General features: G+C 44.6%; 1 protein-coding gene across 2 annotated transcripts in view; it reads left to right on the top strand.

Moving 5' to 3' along the window:
• Positions 1–20337, top strand: part of BICRAL (BICRA like chromatin remodeling complex associated protein) — a 34324-nt gene that overhangs the window by 8433 nt on the left and 5554 nt on the right. For both annotated transcript variants that reach the window (XM_052648061.1, XM_052648060.1), the window contains 5 exons: positions 12515–12620; positions 13457–13554; positions 15465–15526; positions 16105–16250; positions 17481–17575. In XM_052648061.1, coding sequence (XP_052504021.1) covers positions 12515–12620; positions 13457–13554; positions 15465–15526; positions 16105–16250; positions 17481–17575 — 507 coding nt within the window. The remainder of the gene's footprint in view (positions 1–12514; positions 12621–13456; positions 13555–15464; positions 15527–16104; positions 16251–17480; positions 17576–20337) is intronic.

The raw sequence follows: 20337 nt of genomic DNA, 5'->3' as shown, positions 1-20337 counted from the left end.
GCCTTGCTCTTTCTAGTGGAGAACAGTACTTAGAAGCCAAGATCAGAGCACTACATATTCATTGCTACTGACGTTGTCACAACTGGGACTTACATATGTTTACACATACACAACATCTGTAGCTATCTATTATCTATATATCTATGTTAAAAACAGTGAGTTCATATTGATACTTCAGTTCTAATCCAGGACCACCAGATTTCGTTATTCAAGTCTCCTTTTCCATATTTATCACTCCCTTTTCTAATAGTGAAGAAGCCTGCCACATAATATTTGCTTATTTGCCCAGTCCTAGAATACACAGAAAATAGTTTTAGAATCACTAATTCATGGGCTTCCCTGGTGTTTCAGAGGGTAAAGCGTCTGCCTGCAATGCAGGAGACCTGGGTTTGATCCCTGGGTTGGGAAGATCCCTGGAGAAGGGAAAGGCTACCCACACCTGTATTCTGGACTGGAGAATTCCATGGACTATATAGTCCACGGGGTCGCAAAGAGTCAAACACAACTGAGTGAATTTCACTTATAAAATCATTTTAAGTGCACATTTAAACTTGAAATATTTAAAATGTACATTTAACTGTAAAATAGTTAATAAGCAATTTGCTTTCTCTTTTAGAAAAATGATGAAAGACAATATGGTGAACTAGAAAATAGAAAACCCTCTTGCTTACCAAACACTCAGAAACTTGACTAAAAGGAAATGTACTACTCCATCAAGAGCAGTTCCTTGGGTGGTGGAATTACAGATACTCTGTTTTCTTCTAATTTAAAAAATTCACCCATGGTAGAGGAGATGATACCTGGAAAGCATTTATCAACATATTGATGCATTTTTTAAAAGAGTAATACTTCCCATTGGTAAAAATTAGAAACAGTTCCAAAATAGCTTAGAATGAAGAGTAAGCCCTCCCCTTCCAGGTTTCCCTACCAGAGGCCACCAGTGTCTCTGAGTTCTTTCTCTTTCTCTTCCCCCAGACACCCTTTGCATATTCAGCACACGTCACATATACACTCAACTCTGCAACACACCGTACCCGTTTCCATACCCATTTTTACTTAATTAGATAATTTGAGGATCTCATGATATCTGTATATATTGGTCTACTTCATGTTTATTATAATTAATTACACATAATCAGCCACAGCATGGTCATTTCCTTTCTTTTTCATTTTTTTCAATAATGCTTCAATGAAGGGGAGAAAAAATCTCTCTCTCTAACTCCCCAAAGTTTCAATTATCCAAAGGTAACAAGAAGCATATTCTGGCAGCTCCAAAGTAATTTTTTGTGACTTTTAATCTCAAAGAACATTGGGAACTAAATCTTGCATTATACCCCATGTGTTCTGCTCTAGGTTTTCCAGAACAATTAAAATATCAGGTATTTTGGAATAAGGAGGACATAACCTCAGAGGCTGCACAAGCTGGAAAAGTAGTGTTGAGGTGCCGTCTAACATTTACACTCCCAGGAAATCCAGAAGCAGAGTGACTCTTTTTACTTTATAATTTCTGTATAAATTACCTTATAGAACATTGTAAGGAACAAAGATACCATTATCAAGGGCCTTCAATGTTTATTTACTTGGGGAAATTTCATTTAGCAAGTTTTGATACTATAAAGCGTTAATATTAAATGAGTTTTAAATATAAACTATTTTTGCCATCGATAATACACTTATTTGGTTCAAAATTCAAAAGATACAGAAAGTTGTGTGCTACAGTGAAAAATTTCCTTCCTCCTATCGCCAGCCACCCAGTTGCCTCTAGTTTAACCAGCTTCTTAAAGAGTGAACTTAAGTCCCTGCCTCACCTTTTCTTTTATGAAAACTTTCAGAACCACAGAAAAGTTGGGAGAGTACAGTGGACCTCTGCAGCGAGATTCACTACTTGTTTATGTTTTGCAGCATTTGTTCTGTTTGTGTCTGGATGTCTCCAGTTCTCTCTCCAAACACAGACACAGACACACACACACACACACACACACACACAGACACACACACACACACACACACTTTCCTCTGAACTATTTGAAAGTAAGTTGCAAAATGGCATGAGACGTGACCGCTAAATTCTTTAGCAAGTATCTCCCCAAAACAAAGACTCTCTTCAACACAACCTCAGTATCACTATCATGCCCAGGAAATTTAACATTTGTATAATAACATTATATCAGATTTCTTCCTGTTGAGCCAGTAACACCCTTTATAACAATGCCTCACTCTGGAAAGCACTGATCACTTACTGTCACGTCTCTTTAGGCTACAGCAGCCTGGATCAGTTGTTTCAAGGGGGGCCCTCAATGCATTGACTGATTGTTTCCTCGTGGTTAGATTCTGGCCGAGTGGCTGGTATATAATGTTTGTTTGTCCCTTTATGGGTGATCACTTGGTTCCCGTGGCCCCCCTGGCCAGGTTTCTCCTCGAGGTATTGAAAAGTATCTTATTCCAGTACAAGGAAGACATAATCTCTGGGACGGTGTTTTGGGACTCTGTGACCCTCTTGTTTCTCAGCCTGTCACCATTGACTTCACTGATATATATTACGTTAGTGATTGTAAAATGATTTTCTAATTATCCTATCTACTGTTAGTGATTGAGATTTTTCCGAAAAGAGAGCTTTTCTTCTTCTCACATTGTATATATATGTGTGCTGCTGCTGCTGCTGCTAAGTCGCTTCAGTCGTGTCCGACTCTGTGCAACCCCATAGACAGCAGCCCACCAGGCTCCCCCGTCCCTGGGATTCTCCAGGCAAGAACACTGGAGTGGGTTGCCATTTCCTTCTCCAGTGCATGAAAGTGAAAAGTGAAAGTGAAGTCGCTCAGTCGTGTCCAACTCCTAGCGACCCCATGGACTGCAGCCTACCAGGCTCCTCCGTCCATGTGATTTTCCAGGCAAGAGTACTGGAGTGGGGTGCCATTGCCTTCTCTGGTATATATGTGTATGTGTGTATATGACGCTATGAAATCATAGTTGTTTTTTTTTCTTTTTAATTTATTTAATTGGCTATGCCAGGTCTTAGTTGTAGCATGTGGGACCTAGTTCCCTGACCAGGAATTGAACCCAGGCCCCCTTACATTGGCAGTGTGGAGTCTTAGCCACTGGACCACCAGGGAAGTCCTGACATCATAGTTTGTTTTTTCATTCATTTTAAAACTACTTATTATGGGGAACTTTATTTATTTACTTATTTACTTTGGCTGCATCAGGTCTTCATTGCAGCATGCAGGATCTTTATTGCATCGTGTGGGGTCTGTCGTTGCCATGCACCGACTCAGTTGTGGTGTACAGGGTCAGTAGTTGTGGCCCGTGGGCTTAGTTGCTTCACGGCATATGGGATCTTAGTTTCCCAACCAGGATTTGAACCCATGTCCCCTGCGTTGCAAGGTGGATTCTTAACCACTGGGCCACCAGGGGAGTCCCTATGAGGAACTTCAAACATGAACAAAAGTAGACAAGATAGTGTACTGAACCCTCATGCTCAATCGGCTTCAGGGCTGACCCACTCATGGTTGCTTCTGTGTTATCCATACCTGACTCAGGCTTCCCTGCCCAGTGTTATTCTGAAGCTAATCGAGACACAGAAGTTCATCTCTAATTTTTTAGTGTATTTCTCTAAATATCGTGTATTTTCTTTCATAGTTAGTGTTGCAATCTATTGCTTTCCTTATTCTTTTGATGCTTAAATCCTCCCCAGTTTGGTCAGTGGAGGCGAGGGCTGCTTAAGATGGCTTCTGAACTCTTTTCACCTCCCCACCTCCTTTGAGCACTCTATGGGACAAGACGTTATAGGCATGCCTATGATTTCCTTGCCTCACACCTAGAATCAGCTATTTCTCCAAGTCCTTCTCTGTGAATTTAGATCTCTTCCTGCAAAGAGTCATTTACAGGACTTAGGCTTTCTCATGAATGCTGCTGCTGCTGCTGCTGCTGCTGCTAAGTCGCTTCAGTTGTGTCTGACTCTGTGCGACCCCATAGACGGCAGCCCACCAGGCTCCCCCGTCCCTGGGATTCTCATGAATGGATTAATATTTTACAAATCACTGATTGAAGCAGTTTGCAAGAGTTTAGCCTAAACAAAGTAAGTCCAACTCTCTTTAGATCCAGGCAAGAATACTGGAGTGGGCTGCCATTTCCTTCTCCAGGGGATCTTCCTAACCCAGGGATCGAACCCAGGTCTCCCACATTGCAGGCAGACCCTTTAACCTCTGAGCCACCAGGGAAGCCCCTACTAACTAACTAACTATAAAATTCCCTGAGAACTTTGTGTGAGAGATTTCTGGAGTGGTCACCACTGAAGTCTCCAGCCATCCCTGCCCCTCCCTAATTTCTTCCGCATCCAGCTCAGCCTGCCTACCTTACCATGGAACCACTGAATGCTCAGACGCTCAGACTTCATAATCTAGGTGTTCTTGCTTTTTTCTTTTCCTTCTATACTTTTAATAGGTTACTAAATCCTACAAATTTTTCTTTGAATGTCTCATATCCATTCCTCCCAATGACAATGAAAGTAATAATATTATTAACAACTGGTACATACCTTGGGGCCACAGGTAGCATTATTGTTCCCATTTTGCAGTCAAGGACTTGGAGGTTCAGAGCATGGACGAATTGCTGTAAAGGCAGACTTCACCTGCTAGCTGTCTTACTGCACTGCCTCCCATTGCTCTGCTTTCTGCATCCATACTTGGGGCTAGACTTTAAGAGGGACAGCAGTATAATGGGTAAAACGAGAGTTGGAATAGCAATCAGAGCTCACTTGCAGGTCATCTTCTGCCAGTGACTGGTTTTGTGATCCAAGTTCATATCTTAAATTCTGAGCCCTTGTTTTCTCTTGAAAATGAGGAAACCCTAGCCAAGCCATAGAATCATCTGGGGAGCTTTGTAAAAATATGGATACCCCCATAAATTCTGACTTAAATGGTTTGGATTAAAGGCTCTAGGCATTAGCATTTTTCAAAAGCTCCTCAAGTGATTCTAAAGTGCAAACAGGAAGATGGGTCAATGAGTAGATGGTTCCCAAGGCCCATCCGTATTGTCATTAGGTGGCTGTCACCATTGTCTGAGTGATTAATCTGCCTTCAGCCTCTTCCCAAAGTCTGGTTTATTCACCTTGCCAAAACATTTGTTCGATGACCTAAACCACATCATCTGGGAGCTTCTCATTGCACAGGAGAAAAGTACAAACCCCTACCCTAGCCCTTAAGCTGAACTCAAGCTGAACTCTTCAGGTTAGCCAGGCATGACCCCTCATGGTTTCCCAAACAGGCCAGACTCGCTGTGAGGCCCAAGCCTCTGCTGATGGGTATCCACTGAATGTCCTTTCTTGTCTTGCCTGACGGCTTTCCTTCCATCAGGGCATCCAGACTTCTGAAAGAGTGAAGCCTTTCTCACACCATCCATTGATCTCTTCTCTGCACTTTTTGTTTATACTGCCCACCAGGTACATAACCACTCGCTGTACTGTTTGCTTCATTGATTCATTCGTTCAGCAGTGTATCAGCACCTGCGCCACCAGCCCTGGGCCATACGACAGGCTGTTGCAGGGCAGAAGGCAGCGGACAAGCTGACCAGTATTCTCAGTGCTCCAGTGGGAGCAGCCCAGAACTCCAGGCTCCAGAAAGGAGCCTCTCACCCAGATGGGGCAGGTTTACATGAAATAGTGGTTTCTGACTGAGCCCTCCTAAGGGAGAAGGAAGTCATCCAGCAAGAAAGGGTCTGAGTCAAGAATGTTCAGGCAGTAGGATCAGCGAGTGCAAGGCCTTGGGCAGGGAAGAGAATGTGGTTCTGCAGGGGGAGGAGAACAGGTTCAAGTGAAGCATGACGATTTAGGTGGGAAAGGTAAGCGGACACTAAATCCTACAGGACCTTGATGCTGTGTCACGGAGCCATCAGGGTGTCATAACCTAAGCCTGACATAGTGAAAACCGACTCCGCCTGGGTGGCTGTAGGAAGGGCGAGAAGTGAAATGGATTTGAGGCAGGTTAGATAGAATTTCTGATTGATTGGCTGGAGTGGCAGAATAAGGGTGACACAGATTCCTGACTTTTTTAAGCCAAAAAGTTGACTTAAAACTCAACATGCAGAAAACTAAGACCATGGCATCTGGTCCCATCACTTCATGGCAAATAGATGGGGAAACCATGGAAACAGTGAGAGACTTTATTTTGAGGGGCTCCAAAATCACTGCAGATGGTGACTGCAGCCATGAAATTAAAAGACGCTTGCTCTTTGGAAGAAAAGCTATATGACCAACCTAGACAACATATTAAAAAGCAGAGACATTACTTTGCCAACAAAGGTCCATTTAGTCAAAGCTATGGTTTTTCCAGTAGTTATGTATGGATGTGAGAGTTGGACTGTAAAGAAAGCTGAGGGCCGAAGAATTGATGCTTTTGAACTGTTGTGTTGGAGAAGACTCTTGAGAGTCCCTTGGACAGCAAGGAGATCCAACTAGTCCATCCTCAAGGAAACCAGGCCTGAATATTCATTGAAAGGACTGATGCTGAAACTCCAATACTTTTGCCACCTGATGTGAAGAACTGACTCATTTTAAAAGACCCTGATGCTGGGAAAAACCGAAGGTGGGAGAAGGGAACAACAGAGGGTGAGATGGTTGGATGGCATCACTGACTTGATGGACATGAGTTTAAGAAAGCTCTGGGAGATGGACAGGGAAGCCTGGCATGCTGCAGTCCATGGGGTCACAAAGAGTTGGACACACTGAGCAACTGAACTGAACTGAACTGAGATTCCTGACTGACACCCAGGTTCACTGAAATAGAGAACAGGGGAAGACATCGTGGTTTGAAGGGAAGTTCTGAATTTAGTTTAGGATGTTTGTCAAGGGTGGGGTACTTGTGTGACAGCGGAGTTGTATGGGAGACGGCTCCGCATGCTGAAGCAGAGGGTGAGATGCCAGCCGAAGTGGGGCTGCCTTGCGTGTATATCACAATGGAAGCAGCCAGAGGGGAGGAAATGCATCAGGAAGAGCGTGTCAGCAGAGAGGAAGAGTGGCCACAAGAGAACCCTAACACACTTCAGCACTTGGGGTGGATGCAGAAAGACAAGTCCACTGTGAGACTCAGGATGTTCCAAAAAACCGAACGGTCTTGGCAGTTTGGAAGCTAAGAAAGGAAAATGAGGCAGGCAGGGATAGCTGGGGCCCATAGAGTTGAGTGTCACTGAGGGGCTGGTGGAAGTCAGGATGGAAATGTTTCTGACATATTTAGCAACAGGGAGGCAGTTGTTGACCTTGGTAACATTTGTTTCCATGGAGTGATATGTGCAGAAGCCAGATTATAGATGAGGGGAGATGAGGAGTGTGGTGATGAGCATGGACAACTTCCAGAAAAATGACAGTAACTGACCCCGCAGTAGCTCCACAGATGTGTGGAGTCCAGTGGGTGATTTGTATAAGATACGGGAAAGCCTTGACCTTTTTTCCAAAGCCTTGGAAAGGAGAAGGACATGAATTCCAGGGCATCAGTGGGATTCTTTGTAGAAAAAAAAGGAGAGATGCTTCTGCCACTGTAACAGGGAAGGGGGGAAGGGATGACTAGGGATCAGGTGAGGTCATATCTTTGATGGTAAAAGGTGGAATGAATTCTCACCTGGCTGACAGGTTTGAAGACAATGAACTAGCCTTCAGTGGAAAATGAGCAGGGAGCTAGCCAGAGAAAGAAAGGGTTACTGGTCAGGCCTGAGGGCCTGAGATTGGCCACTGTAACTGTGGTGCACTGATGGGCTGGGTTTGGGCCCGCCTGGGTGTTCTCTGGCCGGTGAATGTTCAGAAGACAAGCCCTGTAGCGGTATCCTTCAGCCTCCCTCTTTGATTACCGTGGTATGGTGTATACAGTGAACGCCCAAATGTCTTAGTCAAGGTACTTTGGGTTGCAACTATCAGAAACTCACTCTAACTTGTTTAGCAAAAAAGAAGAACATCTCATGGAGTGCAACTCCTTTATAAGGGTCAGAACCAGGCTCTCTGCTGTTCCCTTGGCCTCTCCAAGATGGCATGTACCTACCTCTCTCCTTCACAGTCCCCTCTCCCTCTTCTGGCCCCAAGTGGCCAGCCCAGGCCAGCGTCACAATATTTGCCAACCATTTAACAGAGACTGGGAAAAGAGAAAAAAGAAAAACAGAGACTAGCAAGTGCAGTGGTTTCCCCACCTTCAGAATACATCAGAATCCACTGGAGAACTTTTTTTAATAAAGGATTCCTGAACGCCGCATTGGATTTCTGAACCCATCTTTGTGGATGGAAACCCAAAACTTTGTCTTTCAGAAGCTCCCCCAGGTGATCTTGATACAATTAGGGTATAAACCTGCACTTGAGAACTACTGCTGTTAGGTGCCCACCCGCTCCCCCCATTCTCAGTTCCAAGGAGCATCTGATTGGCCCACCGTGGTTCAGTCAGCCTTGACCTGAGGAGCCAGTCGTGGGTGACCTGAGGAAGCAGCCACATGGGGCCTCTGCTGCTCTGTACAGAGCCTTTGTTCAAATTAGGAAAAAGTGCGCCCTGAGCCGAAATAAAGAAAGGCACCCCTAGGAGGGAGAAGCTGCTCCCTGGCAGGGTTGGCAGTTTCCACGGGAAGAAGAGGTGCCCCTGCCCTGGATTCTAGCTTTGCACATCCTCGAGCCCTGTGTGTGCCCACCACCCTGGCTCCACCCATTTCTGTGGCAGGGGGCAATTCCCAGAGGAGGGCGTGGGCTGGGAAGATTCCCAGTGGCCTCCCTCATTCAGCAGACGCCTGATGCTATCATCTTGCTAGTTTGTTGTGGGCTCTTACAAAGGGTACCACAGAGCTGGGGACGGATAGATGCTGTACTCTGATTCATTGGGGGATTTCTCTGTATTCACATGGTATCAAGATAATGCAGGATCTAAAGAGTTAAAATCATACACTGATGTGAGCAGAGTTCTTGGAGCCAAGTTCGCAAGAAGATAGCCTTCAGTAGCTTCTCTATTGTAAAGAAAATATATTTCAAGAGGAAGGTATCTCCTTAGAGCTCAGGAGAAAAAGACCAGAATGATCAATTTTATTTCTGGAAAAGACTGTCAGTTGGGGGCAACCTAAACTGGGGTGGGGGGGGGAATGGCAGAAAGTTGTTGGCTGCTAGGGAGAGCTTTGGACTAGGAGGAGGCAGGGACCCCTATAACTTAGGCTTCTGTGGAATTCACTCACTCATTTTCATCTAATAGCGGTTCACCCTGTGCTCGCTGTGGTGTCAGGCCCTCTTCTGGTGCTGGGGATTCAGTAGTGCACCAGACAAAAGTCCTGCCCTGAGAATCAGGGGACTGGAAGCGACCAGTGACATCTGGAAACAGAGCGGGTCTGTCGGGCAGCAGAGCTTTCCAAACATACAGACCTGGTGAATGGAGGTGTAACCCACATTCCCAGTGGATTGCTATTCTGCCATCACCCTGGCCCACCCAACCTCCATGTTACCCCATGGACCAGCCGGGGAGATCATTCCAGTCCCCAGCGGAGGCACACAGTGAGGGGCACCGGCAGCAGCTGGAGGATGAAAATGTGCTGATGCCAGTGTTGAGCCCCCACTTAGGTGGGCGAGAGGCCTGTGAAACACTCATACCAGAACCTGCTCAAACGAGAGGTACCCTGCGGGTAGAAGCCTTGCTTTCAGACACAGCGGCAATTTATGCCCTTTGCTGTTACTGTCTTTTGGTTACTAAGTCATGCCTCACTCTTTGCGACCCCATGGACTGCAACACACCAGGCCTCCCTGTTCTTCACTATCTCCCAGAGTTTGCCCAAGTTCATGTCCATTGGGTCGATGATGCCATCCAACCATCTCATCCTCTGTCACCCTCTTCTCCTTTTGTCTTCATTCTTTCCCAGCATCAGGGTCTTTTCCAGTGAGTTGGCTGTTCGCATCATGTGGTCAAGATATTGGAGCTTCAGCTTCAGCATCAGTCCTTCCAATGAGTATTCAGGACTGATTTCCTTTAGGATTGACTGGTTTCATCTCCTTGCTATCCAAGGGATTCTCAAGAGTCTTCTCCAACATCACAATTGGAAAGCAGCTTTGACATTAGATTAGATTGTTCAGGGTATTTTTTTTTCTTGTTACTCTTCTATATTATGAAAACACACACACACATTTAGGAAAATAAAGAAAACATAAATGTACAGCTACCAAATAATTTTAAGCAAATACCTGTGCAAGTAACCACTCAAGAAATGGACTGTTCTCAGCACCCACACAGACCACCTCCTCCTTCCGTGTGTCTCCGTAACCCCAGCCCGCTCCTGACTTTCATGATGATTTCTTCTTTGCTTTTCTTATGTACTTTTTAACTTTTTTTTGTTTTGGCTGTCCTGGATGTCTTGTGGGGTATTAGTTCCCAACCAGGGATCAAACCCGAGCCCTCGGCAGTGAAAGCTCGGAGTCCTAACCACTGAACTACTGGAGAATTCCCTAGTGTTACTACTTATGTATGCATGGATTTTGTTTTATTTGTCTGTTTAATAGCTAAGAGTCATTCAGGGTCGTGACTGATGAATAAGTTGGGAGATAAGGCTGTGTAGTGAGTGCCATTTACTTATTCGGTTTTTCAAAGTTGTATGCTCTTAAGCAAATAAGGATGAAATTCTTCTGTTTCATGTGAACTAGGCCTATTGAAAGAAATTCCAAAAATGTTGTGTCCTGGTAGCACTGCTATGAGGACTTTGGTCATAAAAATGTATTCCTTCTGGTTCATCTATTCATCTGTTGATCTCGTTATTTCAGAGTCCCGTCTAGAATATAGCCTTGCCCTGTCAGACCACATTTTTCCAACTTTTATCTGTTTTTTTATCCAAAGTGGTACCTTTCTTTCTTTCTTTTTTGGCCACACCTTGCAGCTTGTAGGAACTCAGTTCCCCAACCGGGGGTTGAACCTGGGCCACAGCAGTGAAAGCCCAGAGTCCTAGCCACTAGGTCAAGGGGGCCTTTAGTGTTTGTGTGCTGGAAATACTTGTGAGGAAAGCCACAGTCCTCCCTACAACATGGATATCCTCCTTGTGGCTTCTCTGCAGTAGGAGAGTGTGGAGTTCTGTTCCAGGGGAAATTCTGAAGACTGGGAGGTTCTCCCCTGTGGTGTTCTCACTCAGAACATGTGACTATTGCCTGTAGACTTAGGAGATGCAGGTCCAAGCTTTCCTGGTAATGGAAAGATGAGCCAGGTGACCATTTCCATCTTTGTAACGACCTCCTCCAGTCTGTCTTGGATGATGTCAAATCCCTCTTCATTTTTGTATTAGAAAAAGGAGCCAAATAGATCATTGTTTAGCATAATTCACTGTTTAGAACAGAAATACTAACATATCTAGTTAACTGGATTGTTGGCTAGTGACCAGGCATTACCCAGTTCTGTGAGTGGCCACATGTGAATGGTTGGTGGGAAACTTTTCCTTAGGCCAGAGTCACAGGTCATCAGCCATGGAGATGGTGGCACTGAATCATCTGCTGGTGTACGAAACTGAAGGAGAAGCTGGAAACACTGCGCTGTGAAATAGTGATGACGTAAAGGATTAAAAATTGGGTGTGGTTTAGAAACCCACCCTTTATTGTGCGTGCGTTGTGTGCCCAGTCACTTCAGTCGTGTCCCACTCTTTGTGAACCTATGGACTCTAGCCTGCCAGGCTCCTCTGTCCATGGGATGCTCCAGGCAAGAATACTGGGGTGGGTTGCCATGCCTTCCTCCAGGGGATCTTCCCATCCCAGGGATTATACTTGTGTCTCCTGCATTACAGGCAGATTCTTTGCCACTGAGCCACCAAGGAAGCCCAGAAACTGTTTATCACTTTTTATGCATTATAGAGATAACAGATTTTTTTAGACCTAGAACTTGTTAGCCCTTAAACATCACCCAGTTCATCTTCCTTATTTATAGAAAAACACATAACAGTTTAAACATCAGATTAATTTTTCTAGTCATATTTTGCTCAGACTGATATTCAGTTGAATTTACATTTCCCAGTTACCTGCCACCTAAGGCTGTTATTTCATGAACCAAAGATCTCCCAGACAGCAGGGGTGAGAGGTCCTTCAGATCATCTACACAGCAAACAGCGAGTGTTGACAATAGATTTGGGGTTGGCACTTAGGCCCTGGCTGGGTGCTCAGCATTCCTGCAGACCCCAAATAGTCAAGGCCATAATCCTTGCAGGTGTGATAAAGCATTCCTGAAGCTAGAAACTCTTGAGGGGCAGAAACTGAGTTCCAGGCTCAGCTCTGCATCTGAGCACCATGGACACAGGAGTTCCAGGAGCAAGAAAGCAGCTGGTGTCAATGCACTCTGCATCCCTGAATGGTGTCAAGAAGACTCAGCATGCCTGGAGGCTTTAGAGGGTACTCTTTGCAGGTCTCCCAATGTGACAGGGAAAATTGTTTTGTAATCTAACCTGAAGGCGATGCAGGAGACTCATTAACTGGCTTGGTTGGCATTTTAAGTGATCTTTTAAAGCTTTTATCATGGATTTAATTTTTCCATCTTGGCCTTGTTTTTCACAGGCTCAGAAAAAAAGCTTGAATCAGACTTCCCCCATTTCTGCTTCCAAGACCACAGATGGCCTGAGGCCAGCGCCCATGCCAGGCCTCTTGAGCACCGCACTGCCAGGTCAGGAGCCCCCCCTGAGCTTGCCTCAGTCCGTGCCCGTCTTCCCAGGGGGCACTCTCTGCACACCCGTCATCCTGCATCTCTTCCACTCCGCCTCACCTCTGCTCTCATCCTGCCTGCCTTCTGTGTCCCTTCCACCTGAGTTATGTACCGTGCTGCATCTGTGCCATCATTTTATATAAAAAATGAGAAATTAAAACACCTCTGTTAAGCTATGTTCAAAAAGTGTGCTGCTTAGAAAGAGTGAAATCTAGTGTTTTGAAAATAGTAAAATGAAAATAGTATTATATGGCACATGTGACTTTGCGGCTATCCTCGTGTTGCTTTGTTTAGGTATATTTAGAATTCACCCCTCTGAGACAGAAAGTGTCATGGGTCATGTCTCCCATTGCTTCTAAAGCTTTGAACACCCACACTGCTCAATAAGTACCAGAAAAGATGACACTGTGAACACTCAGAGCCAGTCCCGTTTGGGCCTCCCTTTCCTGAAGTTGTGAGTATTTGGAGGTTCGGCAGTACTGACAGATCACTGGCCCGAGGCCTGTTCTGTAGACCTTAGATGATTGGAAACTGCAGCATTGACAGCTTTTATTTATTACGATTCAGGGATGTGTTTATTTCTATGTGTTACCTAAATAATCTTTCCTAACCCTTACCTCTGCTTTTTGCACTTTGGTAGATAAATGGACTTCCTGCTTTCCTTTCTCATAGCCAACATCCATGATAAATTTATTTCAGCAAGTTCAGTAATGTATGTACATTAGACTCTAGGGGTTACCTGCCAGGCCTGATTTGCTGTTTCTGTTGAATGTTGTCTCATGTGTTCATTCTAATAGGGCAGGATTCTGGAAGCAAAGTTATACCAGCGTCCTTAGGAACCACACAGCCCCAGGAAAAAGTCGTTGGATCACCTCCTGGCCAGCCAGCGGTGCAGGTAGAAGACAGTTTGCCTGGCTTCTTAATGTTCAGTGTGATTGAAAGAAAATGTCACATCCCCTTCTATACAGTCAGCCCCGATGCCCTGTATGCCCACAAAAGTGCTCGCTGAAGACCTTCCCCAAGGGCCAGGTCTTGTCATATCAGTGTCCAGGTCTTGTCATATCAGTGTTTCTAGGATGAATGCATCTATTCCTTACATACTTTCAGTGCTATGATTTCTTCATGAATCAATAAGATACCAGCAGTTGTCCACCTGAAACTATCACAACATTATTAATCAGCTGTACTCCAAAACAGAAAGTTTAATTAAAAAGAAGAAATTAATCCTCAAGAGCAAAAGTAAATAGAATGTGTCCCAAAATAAAATAGTAATACATTAATACATTTGTTTAAAGAAAGAATAATTTATAGCCTTTTAATTACATTTTAGTTGAAAAATTCCATTCTGATTTTTCTTGGAAAATGTATTCATGTGAAAATATTAAGTACTTATTAAATAAAACAAAACAGTGCAAAAATTTATCTTTAAAAAAAAAAAATGATTCTGAATACAAAATAATATACCAGCAGCCGACACATAATAGGCACTCAAAAATGAAGTTTACTGTTGAATGATAATGACCATTATCTTATCAAAAGTGGATCTGTTCCTCTTAGCTATACTAGAGATTTTTTTCCCCTGTCAGAGTGTAGGAAGTAGTCAGACTCTATGGTCTTTTAACTCATCCACTGGTCTAAAAAGGAAGAAACAAATTTTTTGTCTTCCATTTTCTAAGGGCTTAGTTTCTTTTCCATCAGTTTTACCAGTTAATAGCAAGGCAATGGCACCCCACTCCAGTACTCTTGCCTGGAAAATCCCATAGATGGAGGTGCCTGGTGGGCTGCAGTCCATGGGGTCGCTGAGAGTCGGACACAACTGAGCAACTTCACTTTAACTTTTCACTTTCATGCATTGGAGAAGGAAATGGCAACCCGCTCCAGTGTTCTTGCCTGGAGAATCCCAGGGACGGGGGAGCCTGGTGGGCTGCCGTCTATAGGGTCACACAGAGTCAGACACGACTGAAGAGACTTAGCAGCAGCAGCTTAATGAAATTTGTGATTGTCTGGGCCTGCCTGGAATACTCAGTGAAGGACCTGGCTCAGTTCTCAGGTTCTGACATAAGGAGTATTTGTTCCTTACTATGATCTAAGAAGTACCCTGCTAGATCACACACCTGGACTGGATGTAACAAGAGCCCAGATGTGTTTGCTCCCTTTTTGACTACTGAGAAGATGAGTTAAGGACTATCTACTGAATGTTCAGCTGTTTATGAAGCTGGCACTTAAAATATTATTTTTCAAAAATACAATGAAAGGACTTCTCCAGTCATGCAGTGGCTAAGACTCTGTGCGCTTCCAGTGCAGGGGTCCCGGATCGATCTCTAGTCAGGGAATTAGCTCTCACATGCTGCAACTAAGAACTGGTGCAGCCAAACTAAAAACAATAATGAGCATTTAAGGGCTTCCCTGGTTGTCCAGCGGTTAAGATTCTGTTTCTACTGCAGAGGGGCATGAGTTTGATCCCTGGTCAGGGAAGTTCCACGTGTCACGAGGTGGCCAAAAGAAAAAATAAAAACATAGTGAAGTGTTTGTAGAGGGAGCTGGGAATTCAGGCTGTAAGGTACAAGTGAATCCCTTCAAGGAGCTGATAGCACAGCTGTCTATAATCTTGACACAGCGCAGCTTTGCTGCATGGGTCTGTGGGACTTCCTTGTTTCGTTTTCCAACGTGGCAAATTCTACATTCTTAGAGTGTGCTCTTGATAAAGAGTTGAAAAGGCTGCAGCCACAGTGACCTTTATGTGGAACTGTGTTCTGCTTATGTTTTCTACAGAAGGGACTAAGAAGAGGTGTGTTTTGTCCTCAGGTGGATGGTCATCCGGGAGGACAGAAGAGGCCTGCTGCCAAACAGCTGACTAAAGGAGCTTTGTGAGTCCCCTTCGGAAATGACCCATTTTGAATGTTTTTCTAGGTTTCTAACCTTCAACAAATAGACAACAGCCGTCAGGTCACAATGCTATATGTTTTTAAAGTATACTCTGGAAGCCTTTCCCTATAGTTTGTTAGCACCTGTATATATATCAAATGTACTTTGAGCCTACTGCTTACCCTTTTGTTCTTAAGAATAGTTCTTTGTCTTCTTAGCAACCACATGCCCTTTGACTGGCCTCGGGGTCTCTGAGAAGCAGGGTTAGATAAATCCCTCTGTTCAGAACAGAAATGTTAACCAGAAGCTTAGCTGGCCAGTGGTGAGGCTTTGCCAGGGTCTGTGTGAGCACCTGCACTTGAATGGTTGGTGGGAACACGGTGGTTTAGAGGCCAGGGTCATACTTTGAGACTAAACTCAGGGTCAGACTGAACTAAACCCACCATGATGTACAGAGTATAAAACTATACTATAGATGATAACATCCCTGGATGTCTCATTGTCTTTGCATACGAATGACCATTGTGATTAGATTTCTTGACATGATTCAACACAGCCATCGGCAATTTCTCTCTCACAGCATTCTCCAGCAGTTACAGAGGGACCAAGCCCACGCGGTGACGCCTGACAAAAATCAGTTCCGGTCACTCAGTGACGCGGTGCAGAGGCTGCTGTCCTACCACGTGTGCCAGGGCTCCATGCCCACGGAGGAGGACCTGAAGAAAGGTGAGCAGGCTGGAGCCCCAGAGCGCCTCCTGGGGACACGGCCGACGGGAGAACCTGAGCTCGTTGCCCCCAGGTGGTCACTGGAGTACTCTTTTTCACCACAGACCTGCCATCTCCCCAATTTGCTTGGTTTCCCAGGCCATGTTGAGAATTGTGACTTATTTTTCTCTGCATTCTGTGAAGGGATACCCAAATGTCTGGACATTTTATGGGCAAGTTTGAGGGCAGTGAATGCAGAACATTGTCTGGACTCTGGCTGCAGGGGGGACAGCCCTGGGCTAGGTGCTCTGCACAGTGATTCAGGCACAGTCCTTGCGTTTAGGCTGAGTACACACATACCCTGAGCTGTTAGCATCACCTTTATGAATTAGATAGATGCTGTAGCCCTCTAAAAGCTTTGAGATTCCAAAGGCAGTCCAAGGCACTGCCCCACATCCAGAAGCTGGCAAAACGTTTAGAAGTAACATCCTCTTATCCCACCTCGAGCTTAGCCCATTCCGATGCCTGGCCCTGCTGCCTCTCTCAGCCACGCTGCCCAGTTCTACTCTCCTTCCCACCACGTTCCCAGCCTGGACCCCGTTAGGCACCCTCCACTGCTTGAATCAGCCCCTCAGCTGCCCCCAGACTTGTCCTTTTGGCCAGTGTCTCTAACGGGAGTGCAGCCATCAGCCCACTGGGAGCTTCCCTGGGAGGGCCAGGGTGCTCTTCATCCTCATCCAGCATGAAATAGGGATGTGGAGGCTCTGAGAAGAGCGAAGTGGAAACTGAGACGTTTGGAGACAAAGGACAGAGCCACAGGACCATGACGTGCGAGATGCCATGGACCAGTTGGTGTGGTTATGGGAGCCTGGTCTGCCCAGCCCAGACAGTAGGACCCCAGTGTCTCAGTGTTTCAGATTTTCATGCTCTGGAAGCAAGTGGAGGCTTCGGTCCCCTGAGCTAGTAGATGACTCTCTGTTCACTGATATTTGCTGCTGTGCTGTGTTTCGTGGTTTTCTTTTATAGATGATCTTAAAGGAGTTATGTTTTGGTTTCCTAATCAGAGTTAAAACAAGCTACTATTAAAATGAGTTTCTGAGAGCACATGCCAGTGAACAGGAAGGGAAAGCCGTGCAGAGGCATCGCATCTAACCAAGGAAGAGCTAAACTAAGAGAGAAAATGGAGGAAGGAAGGGCCTAGTGGTTGATGTGCACTCTCTCACTGTTTTTTTCCTCTCTCTCTTTTTAAAGTTGACAGTGAATTTGAAACAGTTGCCACTCAGCTCCTGAAAAGGACCCAAGCTATGCTTAACAAGTACAGATGCCTGCTCTTGGAGGACGCCATGGTAAAGTTCCACTGAGCACAGTTTGTTTCTTAAACTCCATAGGTCACAGCTACTAACTCAGAGAGAAAAACTTCAAGGAATTACATTTTCCCACCATAGTTTAAAAGGAACAGATACTTAAAATTGTAGAAAAACTTACCTTTGCCTGTATCTACTACTAACAGCAGCTGTGGGTTGGCCAAAAAGTTTGTTTGGGTTTTCTGTGCATTTTCCGTACGAACTTTTTGGCCGACGCAAATACAAGCGCTGTGCTCTCCGTGATTGATCACTCTCAATGCGTGCCATTGTTTTCCTGGTGCCAAGTGAGGAATTGGGGCTTGCTTACGTAACTTGCCCGACACCATACAGCCAGGAAGTTTGTTCTGTAATTAGCAGAGATGGGATACAGACCAGGACCACCTGACCCCCCTCCATACTCCGATGCTGTCCACTGCATCTCATCAACTTAAGAGGCAGGAGAGGACTGGTGACACTTCTGCTGAAGGTTGTTCAGAATAATATCTGAAAAGATGCGGTGACAGATGTTAAAATTAGTTTTGTCTTGTTTTCAGTTGAGAGATCACTAATGTCATAAAAATCATGCTTCATTTTAAAATGTACAACCTGATGGATTTTAATATGTTCACAGACTATGCAGCCATCAGCACCCCCTAACTCCAGAGCATTTTCAGCCCTCCAAATAGAAACTAAAATTGATTTTAAAGCATAGCGAACTAGAGAAAGGAGTAAGATTATCTCTGAAAATGATGGAAAGACCAAATCTATCTGAGATTTTAGAAGCAGTTCTAAAATCATACAGACTAATAAATTGGTCTCTTACAAGTGGCTTCTTTTTTTTCGGTTGCGCTGGGTCTCTGTTGCTATGTACGGGCTTCTCTCTGGTTGCGGCAAGTGGGGGCCGTCCTCTCGTGGTGCGCAGACTTCTCACTGCAGTGGCTGCTCGGGTTTGCAGGCTTTGGTAGTATTGGTTCCCGGCCTCTAGGGCACAGGCTTAGTAGTTAACGGCATGTGGGCTTCGTTCCGAGTCATGTGGGAATCTTCCCAGACCACAGATGGAACCCATGTTCCCTGCATTGGCAGCTGGATTCTTATCCACTGTACCACCAGGGGAGTCCATAACTGGCTTTTAATTTGAAATCAGCTTTGAAAATTTACCTTGGAAGAGTAAGTGAACTATATTATATGGTATACTGTATAGTGTAAATATGTATGTATGTGTTTATGCGTGTGTGTGTGTGTATATATATATATATATATATATATATATATATATATATATAAACAGGCATCAGTTCAGTTCAGTTCAGTCGCTCAGTCATGTCCGACTCTTTGTGACCCCATGAATCGCAGCACGCCAGGCCTTCCTGTCCATCACCAACTCCCAGAGTTCACTCAAACTCACGTCCATAGAGTCAGTGATGCCATCTAGCCATCTCATCCTCGGTCGTCCCCTTCTCCTCCTGCCCCCAATCCCTCCCAGCATCAGAGTCTTTTCCAATGAGTCAACTCTTCGCATGAGGTGGCCAAAGTACTGGAGTTTCAGCTTTAGCATCATTCCTTCCAAAGAAATCCCAGGGTTGATCTCCTTCAGAATGGACTGGTTGGATCTCCTTGCAGTCCAAGGGACTCTTCTCCAACACCACAGTTCAAAAGCATCAGTTCTTCAGCACTCAGCTTTTCTCACAGTCCAACTCTCACATCCATACATGACTACTGGAAAAACCATAACCTTGATTAGACGGACCTTAGTCGGCAAAGTAATGTCTCTGCTTTTGAATATACTATCTAGGTTGGTCATAACTTTCCTTCCAAGGAGTAAGCATCTTTTAATTTCATGGCTGCAATCACCATCTGCAGTAATTTTGGAGCCCCAAAAAATAAAGTCTGACACTGTTTCCACTGATTTCCCATGAAGTGATGGGACCAGATGCCATGATGTTCGTTTTCTGAATGTTTTAAGCCAACTTTTTCACTCTCCTCTTTCACTTTCCTCAAGAGGCTTTTTAGTTCCTCTTCACTTTCTGCCACAAGGGTGGTGTCATCTGCATATCTGAGGTTATTGATATTTCTCCCGGCAATCTTGATTCCAGCTTGTGCTTCTTCCAGCCCAGCGTTTCTCATGATGTACTCTGCATAGAAGTTAAATAAGCAGGGTGACAATATACAGCCTTGACGTACTCCTTTTCCTATTTGAAACCAGTGTGTTGTTCCATAAACAGGCATACGTCAGAGCTATTGAGGGTTTATTTCCCCAGACCACCTCAATAAAGTGAATATCACAGTAAAGTGACTCACATGAATTTTTTGGTTTCCCGATGCATATAAAAGTTATGTTTACACTATAATCTGTTAAGTATGCAATAGCATTGTGTCCAGAACAAAAATGTGTATGTCTTAATTTAAAATACTTTATTGCTTAAAAATGCTAACCATCATCTGAGCCTTCAGTGAGTTGTAATCTTTTTGCTGGCAGAGGGTTTGAAATATTGGGAGAATTACCCAAACATGACACAGAGACATGAAATAAGCAAATATTGTTCAACGTTTGCTAGGAAAATGGTGCCAGTAGACTTTCTCAGTGCAGGGTTGCCACAAACCTTCAATTTGTTTAAAAAAAATGCAGTATCTACAAAGCACAATGAAATGAGATATGCCTGTAACTTATATATATTTATTTTAAATTGTGCCACCAAAGTCAAACAGTTGTTCTTGCTTTGACAGTCATTTCTGTAATAAAACTGAGCTATCAAGAAGACTAACTG

The sequence above is a fragment of the Budorcas taxicolor genome, chromosome 11 (assembly GCF_023091745.1).
Source record: "Budorcas taxicolor isolate Tak-1 chromosome 11, Takin1.1, whole genome shotgun sequence".
In the NCBI taxonomy this organism is placed as follows: domain Eukaryota; kingdom Metazoa; phylum Chordata; class Mammalia; order Artiodactyla; family Bovidae; genus Budorcas; species Budorcas taxicolor.
The sequence above is the reverse complement of the archived record's forward strand: the minus strand, read 5'-3'. Positions and strand labels throughout refer to the sequence as shown.